Here is a 12,165-nt window from a genome sequence, read left to right on the forward strand (position 1 = left end):
TTCATCTCAAACTTTTATTGATTGGAATTGGATAATAAGATGGGGGGAGAGAGAGAGAGAGAGAGAGAGAGAGAGTCTAATGCGGTTAGACCATGATAATATTATTATAATCATATTCGATCTAATGGTTGTTAACAAAACTATGGTCAAATTAGAAACTTGCACAACAAATATCGATAAAAAAGTGTGCACTAAATTCTTTAAGTTTAATATTTTTTTTTTCAATACAAAATGTCTATGTCTACATTTTATGTTGCTTAACATAAGGCACAAATTAGCATACCCATAAAATTTATATTTTAGTACATGAGGTTTGGGAAATTTTCAACACAAGAAAGGTAACCCAATAGGACAGAAATACAAACAGGTTTCACAATTGAGAAGTGCAGTTTCATTCATCAGTTAGCGCGAGTTGTAAAGAGTTTGCCGACTATAAAGAGGGGAAGAAGCAAAAAACCTGTATTCAAACCCTTATCACACCATTGTTCATCACATCGGGGGGGGGCAACTAAACTACTAAAAATCTGACTATCATTGCATATGTATACTCAAATAAATTAGGCCAAAAAATTACAACAGATGGTTTGGAAAGCAGATGACAATGTGCAACTATAGCCTCTAGAGTTCAAATGCTACTCAACAACCAACTATTCTTTCTCCAAAAATCATGCTCAGGGATTTCCATCTGCCATTGCACTGCGAAAGAGAAACCATAACCAGCAATCAGCAAGAACTGATGAAATGGCTAAATCCCAACCGAAATATTTGATTATTTACATCTCTTGTCTCTGACATCCACACTATGTATCATAAAGCCCAGAAAGGCTTTTGAACCCCAGTTGTTTGGGTGGTGCGAGGAAGTGTTTCCTCATTTGAATCGTCTAGATCATCATCGTCGTCGTCGTCACCATATTCCATTAGCTTGACCAAAGTATCTAAAATATATAAATCAGAATCAGGTTACACACAAATCTAAAAGAAGGTCAATTAAGAAAGTATTGCAAAATCAATTGAAGGGTCACAATTAGCACACAATAAATATGCTCCCCATACATGCTATTACAAATTATAGAGAAAAACAAAGAATAAATGTTCTGTACACCACACTACAAAATATAGAGAAAACAAAGGCTCTTTTAATACTAACCAGGAACTGCATCAGATTTTGTCTTCAGTAAACTATGGCTCTTATCTTGTACTTTAACTTCAGTTGAATCATAAAATTTAGGTGGTGGAGGTGGTGGGGGCATAGCTCTTTTTGGAGGAGGTGGTGGAGGCATAGTTCTTGGTGGGGGTGGTGGAAATCCATTGGACGATGGCTGGATCAACTTCTTAGGAGCAGGCATAGTCGATATATTCCTCAACGCCAACCCATCATATTGTTCATTGGGTTTAAGAAGTTCCAATCCCTGCAATTGAGTTAGAGTGGAACAAACAAAAATACAAACAACTTCTGAATCAGTTATTTTACTAATTGTTCCAATGCAAAACACTACAAGTCAATTGAGACTGAACTATAAAAAATAAAAACAAATACAGAAAACAATACAAGATAGAATGAATAGGAAAACAACTTGTTAATTATTATCCTATAATAACTTGATTTAATGTCACAGCGATGATAACAGCCGAAAGGAAAATTTGCAGGCTGATATCCGTTTAAATAGCTAATTAATTATTATAATTAAAATGCAACCTGAATAGGAATTTGTTGTGATAACCTACGTCAACAAATGCCATGAAAAGCATCAATGCCATGAGTCATTCATTGATGCCAAATATCAAGATTAAACATGTCTTGCAAAAAGAACTGTGATGGTTTGTGATGGTTTTAAAAATATTGGATATTCAAGAGTGTCCTTTCAATGGATAACCTAAAAAGGACCCTTATCAATTTCATTGTTTTTAAAAAAGTTGGGGTAAATTATTATTTAATTAAAGTGACATTAATGACCATTTTACAAATGACCCGGGGGTATTTCAAATTGACGTTTGAGGTTACAATCAAACTTTTACCAACCCTCGTCAAATTTTAAAATTTCATTAATTTTTCTTATTATAGCACACTCGTTTTCTTTTGGAGTCCATCGATGCAGGACTTGAGGGCAAAGCATAACTTTCAGCAACTTTACCAATGAAGAGAAAAATCAGAATAACATTTGGACTGGCAAGGGCATATACTGTGAAGCCACAAGCAAACTCTCCAAAATTGAAAACCCTGTCAAACATACAAACCAACGGCCTGACAGGTCCAGTGTCAGCATATTAGCTTCATAGAAGGTCAGAGAAAATACCTGGAATATTAAGCATCAACAGTCAGCACAAGATAATATGTTTGGATCAGAAAAGAGGTAGAAATTAACAGCATTTGCAACATAAGTTTTTACTACTATTTTCTTTGATAAAGAAAAATTATGAAGAGACTAGAAAATAATTAGTTTTTTAAAATGTCAATATATCCACACTCCAGAGAGCTCTAAATGCAATATAAAAAAAATAATGAACATATGACTTCTCCTGTTCATGAATATGTATCTACAACTGGTTTAGTTTAATTTATTTTGTCAAATGGCAATTTCACCCTAACATACAGCTGAAAGTGAAAATGCAAAATGCATCATGTAAGTATAAGTACCACACCCAAGGCAGCAAGGCTGTTATCAGAAAAAGTGGTACAAATAGGAATAATAAATGGATAACAAATAATTGCTTCTATTTCGGGAAAAAAGGAAGTTCTCGTCAAATCAGTCATTTGAGGGACTAGCTTATCACAGATCTGTTACTGTAGACTAGGTGGGCACTTCACCCCGCCCATTTAGAATGACAATTTTTTTCCTTTGCATTGTTATGGTGCTCCTCATTTACAGCCCTGACGTCGGTTAATTTTTGCTTTGATGCTTTATAAAATAATCAAATTTGCATATGCAATTAATAGTACTATATCTGAACCCAAAGCGCCTAGATATTAAACCAGACTTTGCGTAGGTGTTATACCAGAATACTATACCAAGCTTTTTATTCACTGCAACCTTACTAGAAACTACAATTAAATAAAGGTATTGAATGATATTCCCCCATGACTCATGTAATGATGTATTAAGAGATTTTTTTAATGGCAATGCAATAACCTGATTGAGTTTTGTGCCCTTTGAAACAACTGGTTGTTCTTGAAACTTCCGCCTCTGAGGTGTCCGTTTATCCTCTTTTTCATGATCAGAGCTTGTAGTTGACTTGGATTCTCTGCTTGATGCCGATGTTGTTGGAGCAACTGTTGAAGCAACAGGAGGCGAGTGCCTCAGGGCAAGGGCAACTTGTTGCAGTGGGGTAGCTTGAGGATATATTCCACCATATCCAATATAGCTAGTTCCACCTGATACTAAAGGAGGAATATAACCAATCATGTTTGCTTGAGGACCTGAGCTTAGGTATCCTGTAGATTGTTGTGTAGTCCCAGAAGTGAGGGCAGTCATGACACAAGGTACTCCAACCAAGGAAGTTGGAGGAACTGGTGTCGAAACTGCAGTCATTGATATTGACGCAGTGGTTACGCCTGTGCCTGCCTCAGAACTCTGAACTCCAGCCAACAACTGTTGTGGGGGTGGAACAGCACTATAACCTTGTTGTAGGGGTAAAATGGCAGTAGACATCTGCTTTGGCAATGAAGGGCCACTATAAACCTGCTGGGGTGATGGAACAGCAGTATATACCTGCTGTGGAGGTGGAACAGCCGTATACACCTGCTGTGGAGGTGGAACAGCACTATAAACTTTACATGATGAAATCCTATGACAGTTAAATCAAAAGTTATTTCATAAAACTTAAAGAAATCCAAGTTAAAAAATAACCAAATAACATAGTTTAAAGAATTGCAATAGAAAACGATCACTGTCAATCAGACCTCTACTTCTAATGGTGAGAATCCCATCTTACCCACACACAGCCATCTCAAACCCAATAATCTTAGTTACACAAAAACAATTAAAATTGAATTTTAAAAGTACTAAATAATTGCCGTGTGAAAGAACCTATCTGCAATAAATAATTGCCAAAATTTTAAAGTAAACTAATAAATAGTAGGCTAAATTGCACTTTTGGCCCCTTAGTTTCAGAAAGTTGCGATTTTGGCTCCCTATATTTCAAAAAAGCACTTTTGGCCCCCTATCTTTACCCCCTTTTGCAAAAGCTCAATTTTGACCAAGTCAAAGCTGATGTGGCAAGCCACTTAAGTGACTCAGCTGCCACATCAGTTTTTTTTTGTCATCTTATCATTTAAAAAAAAAATATACAAGGGAATGGAAGAGTCACGTATTCATTCTTATATAATACATGTACGTAAAAAAAAGATTAACCTAATCCCAAATCCAAAAATAGCAAACAATGGAAACCCCTTGGTCTTGGTTTATTGATCTCTTACTGGAGGATTTAAATGGTTTCCAATATAAGAAGTGGTCTTTCATTTCTGACCAGCAAGGTATCAATTTGTTTGATTTGCAATTTAGTTAAATTATGTTTGAATCATTTTATTAATTACAATTAGTTTGATTCTTTCAGGGGTTGGTGCCTACTATAGCTAGCACTTCAGATTATGTTGAACATAGGCTGTGTGTGAAACACTTGTATGGTAATTGGAGGAAGAAATATCCAGGAGATGAATTGAAGAAAGCACTTTGGGCTGCAGCCAGATCCACTACTATACCAGAGTTTACTAGAGCTATGGATAATTTGAAAAAACTCACTGAGGCTGCATGGAAAGATATGTGTGATTTAACACCTGATATGTGGAGTAGGGCAGCATTTAGTACACACACATGTTGTGACTTGCAAGTCAACAACATGTGTGAGGCTTTTAATAGTGCAATTTTAGAGTATAGGGATAAACCCATAATTTCATTGGTGGAGGGTTTGAAATTTACATGACTAATAGGATTGTGAAACTTATGGATTACATGCTTAGGTATGAGGGTGATATATGTCCTATGATTCAGAAGATGTTACAGAATTTTAAAAAAGATGCCGATTCTTGGTCCCCAAACTGGTGCGGAGATAGTGAATATTCCCTATTTTCTGCTTCTAATGGAACTGATACTTATGTGGTTAACCTTAAAGAAAGGACCTGTTCTTGTAGAAAATGGGACCTATCTGGTATACCATGTTGTCATGGGATTGCATGTATTTGGTTTAACAATCAAAACCCAGATGATTATGGTACAGGTTAGTCTATATAATTAACTATCTTATCAATTGTTTAGGTTGCATCTATATGAGATTTTAAGTTAATGTTGCACAATTTCAGGAAAACAACCTTCCTTGATACTTCTAACAATCTCATTCGTCCTTCCAATGGACCAAAAGGATGGCCAATTGTGGATGCTACACAAATTGCTCCTCCATATGTTAGAAGAGCACCAGGAAGACCTAAAAAGCTAAGAAGGACCAGCAACAACTGGTACTAAAAGGACCAGCAGCAACTGTACCAAGTGGGTTAAGGAGGAGTCCTGCGAAGAGGAGGAATGATAATACAACTCCTAATGTGATTACATCAAGTGCCGCAACTGGACCAAGAGGGCTAAAAAAGAGTGCTAGGATTGCTACTAATGCTGTTGATCCAATTGGAACTCAACAATCTGTCAACAAGCCTTAGATTGATATTTTAGTGACATTTTGATGATGCATATGTTATGTTATTTTGATTATGTTACTTTGTGTTATGAAAGTGTCTTGAACCTCCATTTTGGATGTAATGACTTTACTTGTTATAATAAATTGTGTTATGATATTGAAATTGCCTATGCAGTTTACACTTAACAGGTCTTATGTACACTACACTTAAGTTATGATGAGCAAAAGTTAAGAAGAATTATAGGCCTTATATGGTGAGCAAAAGTTATGCTGAACCATTAGCTCAACAACTGTGTTCTGTTTCTTTCTTTACGAATCCATAATGATTTTTTTTTTTTTTTTTAAGAATGGATATATATGTCCGTAAAATAAAAAGGAATGGATAGATGACAAAAAAAACTGATGTGGCAGCTGAGTCACTTAAGTGACTTGCCACATCAGCTTTGACTTGGTCAAAATTGAGCTTTTGCAAAAGGGGATAAAGATAGGGGGCCAAAAGTGCAATTTAGCCTAAATAGTAATGGTGGGATGATATAAGTGTGTAACTGAGATAGAAAGCAACAACAAAGGGAACATACATTCATGAAAATAATTATTCATGAGGCCCTTCGTGAGATAATGTGAAGTGAGTGCAGGGCAGAAGCTGTTAGGTACAGCTACCAGCCTCAAACTCACAACTCAAGGGCATATATTGCTAGCCTTCAAAGCAACCACTTAGAACAAAATCCAAAATAATCAATATCTACTTCTGTTTCATCTAAAAGAGAAAAGGATCGCCTTTAAAGTGGAAATTGTTTCGGAGGTGAGCACTCTCTCACAGTCTCACTCTCACCTGAACCAATGACAATTTGACATCTTACTAGTCTAACTTACTGTCTATCGTACCTAAGGGAGAGGATGCATGCTTTTCTGACGGGCAGGCAAAAATAATGTTTAGCCTCCTTTTCCAGAAGGGTACCAAAGTGATATTCCAAATTCAATTCAAAATACACGTGATATGATATTTATAATGCCATAATGAAAAAGGATTGTTGTCATGTTAACATCATCATAGGAAATTATCAAAAGGTAGGTTGTCGAGTTCCATGAACTATCAGATACTAAAAAATTGGTCCAAGAGTTATCAGCTCAGTGGTAAGAGACAAGAGTTTGATCTAGTAACCTCAAGGGACTTAGTTCAAATCCCCTAGGGGATGGTAGTAAAGTGACCATTAGTGCCACTTTAATTAATAATAATTCCTCCCTTCTCCATTTTTAAAAATAAAAAATTGGATTTCTACAAAATGATTTGTTTCTATATGGTAAAACCTAATATTTGAGAAAAACAAAGTACTTCCTATGTTTTCCACCCTGTGAAGAAAAAACACCTGGCTCACATCATATACCCTATGACAATATAAATTGAATACCTCGAAGCACCACATTCCCTACTGATTGTATCCAAAAGATTTTCCACCAAGCACTTAGCATCTTCAAGGCTTTTTGCATTGTTACTAGACAAAAAAAGGTGCATAGGCTGCTGTCCAGCTGCAACCAGAAAAGGAATCAAATTGAAAAACATATATCACAAATAAGTTATACTGAAGTACCATTCCCTTCAAAAGTTCAGATCAAGCAAATGAAGAAAGTACCTTCTTCATTTGAGCCTTCATCATTTCCTGAACCACGTCCTCTCAGTATTACTGTTGCTCCTGTTTCATTCATAATGTGATTTATATACTGGTCCTGCACGTTCAAATCCATACGACCACCACCAACACCAAAAAAAATTCTCCAAATTGTACGGAGATGTCAGAGGAAGCTTCAAACATTAGATTATCTCAACTCCAATATACACAACGTAAGCATAATAAATATATGAAAGTAAAAATTTATCAACCAAACGATAATAAACATAATGATACAAGGCATCCAGTCCAATAAATAGTAAACGTCAAGCGAGGCCGACTTATTCTGTTTGATGAGGCAATAACTCCAGATATATTTTCTTAATGTAAATCTAGTTTTATTTTATTGAACAGACAAACCGATGGCTCAGCCTCTAGCCTTAATTCTGTAAATGTAATCTCGAATTTGTAGTTACTTGGAAAATTTCCTTTATTCTTGTGATTATATATACAGACTTAACCCCACACCGCCTTTCCCAATAAAATGTCTTAGAATTGATCTAAATATGCATGAAGTTTTGTTCCACAGAAAAGCTCCTTCTAAAGTCATCAAAATTCAAAAGAACACTTTGCCAGCTACAACACTCTTCAATTCCCCCATCTATCCTCCCATTTTTCTTGCCTATCAACACCTTATATTGGAAATCAGATAACCTGAGCTATACCAAAGTATTTCCACGCCACCAAATTGAAATTTAAAACAACTACACAGGTACTACTAGTGAGTGAAAAGATAGAATGGTGAATGCAAGACAATAAAAGCAGCGGAAGATTATAGGATAACGCCGTGAATCATAACACGAGCCTCAAAAAGGCAACAGATGAAGATATTACAAAAGTGAAACTTCAAACAGCCCACTCGGAAAATAATTGTGACACTGACACTGTCAACTTATAGTCATGCACAAACATCAAGTCCAAGAGTAACTAGAGAAATCAATTAGGTAGGTAAAGACTCACGTTTGGTCCACGTATACGGGCAACAATGTTCCATGACGGGTCAGCATCAAAGCCCAAAAACACACATGTGCTCAGTACCTAATTCATCAATACATTTTAGTTGTCAACAACACATCACATTATAACAATGTCACAATATATAGCTAGTAATGAATGAAGGTCTACCTTCACTCCATTAGTCAAAGGTGAAGGTGATGCAGAAGAAATTGACTGTGAATTTTGTCCTAGCCTTAGCATTTCTTCAATCATCGCAGCAGCACGGTCAACAACTAAAATCCGTTCCGCCGTATCTTTTATCTGCAATATAATGTGATGTCACCAGAAGCAAACTATATGTTATTCATTCTCGTGTAAAACAGCTGTTAATCTATTATTGAGTCATGACTGATGATACAAAAAAAGCTACATGATTCTCTTTCCAAGAATAAGAAACCAATTTGTTACAGACAAATTCAATTCAATAATCTCTTTCACGAGACATTTCATTTAATTGCTTTAATTAGACCCTATTCATCTCAAAGCTTTCCAATCTATATGAGTTCTGACCACATTATTTTATGAAGTAATAAGTGTTTACTTTCATACAAAAAATAAAGGATTGGCCAAAAATGTCCAATTAAATTCGATTATTCAACCCAATCATTGTGCTATATAAAAAATAAAAGAAAAAAAACAAGGGTCAGCTTTTACATGAGCTCCTGCAGAGATGTGGAGATACAATGGCTTTTCTCCATCGAGTGGTGTATTGGGTGGTCGATACTTCCCCCTGTGAAAGCAACCGGCATATAAATTACTTGCAGGGGTAAAAGCAAAACATAAAGGACTTTAGAAAAGCTTTAAACGACCTACAAACCTAGTTATAACTATAGTACCGGTGCACCTCTGGATCTGCAGGAAGTGGAAAATTGATTGTTAAGAAAAAAACTAAGAGAAGCGTGGAATTAAAAGGGTGTACAACTGATCTTATACAAGTCACCTCCTCTTGTGTCTGGCGTTTTGTCAACTTGTAACGAATAGATGATTCTGCATCATTTATGACTATTTCTCGAGCAATTACCAACTCATCTTGGATCTTTTGCTACAAGAATATTTATCATCAAGATAAAAAATATTTTAAAAAAAATTACAAAAGAAAACTATAATTAAACAATGCAAAAACTTCAGGGATTAACAAAAGCTTCAGCAGCATAATGCAAAATCTTTACGCACACATAAATGATTATTAAGCAAATGTGATCAGTATCAATCTACCCATGCACAATTATTCTATGGAAATTAGAAGGAAAAGAATATTTGGAATAACAGAGAACACGAAGTTGTCAAAATAGTCCTGTATGAATGAAATAAAAATTAAAGACAGTTTATTAATGACAAATGCACAAAAGTTAAAGTCAATGATTTCAGACCATCCGAAAGCATATTCTGCAGACTTACGAGTAATGGATCTGAGAAGTACAAGTGGACCAAGCTAGTATTCAATATCACAAATCTTAAAAGAATGTGCTTTAAAAGGTAAAATCACAGAGAATGAGAAGCTGAATGATCAAATCATTGAAGTGTCAAACTGAAAAACCAAATTTAATTAATTGTATATAGTTTCAACATTAAATATCAAGATTTTCCATTTCAGAAAGATATCTTGATTTCATTGCGGTGTAAGTAAGCTCCCAGAGGATTAAAAACTATGGATATGGAGGATTACTAGCACTTCAATAGAGGACACAGTTCAAGCACCAAATTCACAACCCCCTTAACATTCCCATATCATTCAAGAATCAAGTTCAAAATCCTTGATGAAATTTCATCAAACAACGGCACATTTGCTTTCCCACAAACTAAAACAACGATGCAGCAATACAATCAAGAAAGGGCACCGGCAAACACATCAAACATTACAAGGGATTAGACAACTCACTTGATTCAATTTTTGGGCCACCACCGTGCTTTGCTGCTGAAGCAGGGCTGCAGCTGCCAATGGATTTGTCAAAAGAGCACCGGAGATCACTGGAGTCACGCCCGAAAATGCAACCCCGCCGAGAGGCACGGCATTGCTCAAAGGGAGAACTCCAGGGATAGCCATTCCAACTGATACCAATGACTCTGCCGGTTGATCCCACTTTCTCTTCTTTCTACACATACAGCAAAACACCCGGAAAAAAGAGTTTAATAGCAATGCACTACATCCAATGAAAACCATCGTATCGCTTGATAGCTTCATAATAAGCACACCAAATAACCGCTTTAAATATATATATATATATATATCTTCCACGTGATTTTCATGGATGTCACGTCAGTGTACGGTGCATATCCCCATTTCAAGATAAAATAATCACAAAACATAGTATCAAATACAACAAAAGTTTTTTGAACAAGCAAATACAACAAAAGTTAGCATTCCAATTGTCACTGTAACCCTAAAATCTCAACCAAGCACTAAGTGTATGGTCGTTTTGGCATAAGGAGGAACTTTCCACACCCCTAATATCACTTCAGTTATCCACATCCCAAAAAAAAGTGATTTTTGTGCTATTTTTTGGAAATATACTTTTGGACAAAATATGCCACACTTTCACAAACATCTATGGTTTTTGAAAAATGTGGAGTGGGGAAAGTTTTCTCCAAACCGGAAACGCATGTTTCACTAATAGATAACATATTTGGTTTCACAGTGAGTTTGACATAATCACATGACGTGAGCCACCACGTTCTACAAAAGTTACACTTTGAAGCTTCAACAAAATCAGTGTGATCCTTATTTTGACAAATTCACGGTGATACCAAACATGCACATAAACTAATTCCATCTTTTTAACATTTGAAAAGCGAAAACATTTACACTAAGCTATTCAAATGACTTCAATTTAACAAAACAACAAATCCACAATTAGTTCGACATAATCACGTGCGCCACCATGATTCTGCAAAACTTACACTTTGGAGCTTCAACAAAATCACAGTGCCATTGTAATTTCGGCAATTTCACCTTGATACCAAACATGCACATGAACTAATTCCAGTTTATAACATTTGAAAAGTGAAAACATTTACACTAAGCTATTCAAATTATTCCAAATTAACAAAAAGACAAATCCAGAGTGAAATCAACACCTAAAAATAATCAAACTAATTTCACATAATTAACAAAAAAATCACAAAATTGAGCTAATTTCAATGACGTGAGTTACCTCTGTCTTGTTTGCGAAGCTTCGTTGGCTGCAGATGCTTCATTGGAAGAAGAAACCCTAACGGTGCTATCTTCCTTCATTGTTTAAGCGATTATTGATTTTGTTCGGTATAATCGAAATTGAAAGAAGTTTAATCGCGTTGGCGTTGGATTGAATTTCAAACGCGTTTGATCGCTGAAATTTGATTTTGTGCCTCTAGACTTTAGTCGTCTAATCATAGGGGTGATAGGGATGACAATTTAACTATACCCAGAGGTACCCGCAAAAATTAGCTAGAAGGATAGGGTAAAAATCCGCATTTTGAATACTTAGGTCCGCATAGAGTATGAAAACGAGGCAAAAGTTGTTACCCACGCAAGTATAAAGATGTGTACGGGTATTTTTTCAATCCGTGGGTATGGAAATTCAACTATTTAGTAATTTATTTTATTCATTCATATATTGATAAAATTTGTTTTCTGAAATATTGATAAAATACCATACAAAAAACCAATTATTTTCACATTTTAACCTTTTCTTATAAAAAAAAAATACTAACAAAAAAAATTACAATAATGAAAGTGTAAGAAAGTTGGTAATAAGAAATTACAATAATAATGATTTTTGTCATAGTGCCATTTAAAAAAAAAAAGAGTACTGTACCGCTACTTAAGTATTGGGCGTTGTCGGTAGAGGTGGGAATAGGCTAGGCCGAGCTAGGCTTTGCCAAGCCTGAGCCTGGCCTGTCAAAA

The 12,165-nt window shown here is 35.5% G+C and overlaps 1 protein-coding gene across 3 annotated transcripts; it reads right to left on the bottom strand.

The window, feature by feature from the left end:
- Nucleotides 1-368: 368 nt before the first annotated feature.
- Nucleotides 369-11,655, bottom strand: LOC123888213 (protein RIK). Of its 3 annotated transcripts, XM_045937185.1 has the most exons (13): nt 11,435-11,654; nt 10,162-10,375; nt 9,223-9,324; nt 9,100-9,134; nt 8,937-9,012; nt 8,412-8,543; nt 8,247-8,324; nt 7,251-7,344; nt 7,029-7,146; nt 3,129-3,783; nt 1,148-1,409; nt 778-935; nt 369-696 (listed from the first exon to the last, which is right to left on the bottom strand). In XM_045937185.1, exons 1-12 carry the CDS (start codon nt 11,512-11,514, stop codon nt 808-810), a joined length of 1,974 nt encoding a protein of 657 aa, XP_045793141.1. In that variant the 5' UTR covers nt 11,515-11,654; the 3' UTR covers nt 369-696; nt 778-807. The 3 variants fall into 3 exon arrangements, 2 of the variants coding, with proteins under 2 accessions (XP_045793141.1, XP_045793142.1); XM_045937186.1 differs by lacking the exons at nt 369-696; nt 778-935 and having other exon boundaries at nt 1,267-2,294; nt 11,435-11,655; XR_006802023.1 differs by lacking the exons at nt 369-696; nt 778-935; nt 1,148-1,409 and adding an exon at nt 2,154-2,745 and having other exon boundaries at nt 2,782-3,783; nt 11,435-11,655.
- Nucleotides 11,656-12,165: the final 510 nt, after the last annotated feature.

The sequence above is a fragment of the Trifolium pratense genome, linkage group LG6 (genome assembly GCF_020283565.1).
Source record: "Trifolium pratense cultivar HEN17-A07 linkage group LG6, ARS_RC_1.1, whole genome shotgun sequence".
Classification (NCBI taxonomy): domain Eukaryota; kingdom Viridiplantae; phylum Streptophyta; class Magnoliopsida; order Fabales; family Fabaceae; genus Trifolium; species Trifolium pratense.

What these genes read in the sequence shown, in the direction of transcription:
- LOC123888213 (XM_045937185.1), bottom strand. Translation starts at nt 11,514, where the DNA reads ATGAAGGAAGATAGCACCGTTAGGGTTTCTTCTTCCAATGAAGCATCT. An exon ending in CCCGTATACGTGGACCAAAC is followed by an intron (nt 7,345 to 8,246) that starts GTGAGTCTTTAC and finishes TTGAACGTGCAG; the next exon opens with GACCAGTATATAAATCACAT. An exon ending in TGAAGGCTCAAATGAAGAAG is followed by an intron (nt 7,147 to 7,250) that starts GTACTTTCTTCA and finishes TTCTGGTTGCAG; the next exon opens with CTGGACAGCAGCCTATGCAC.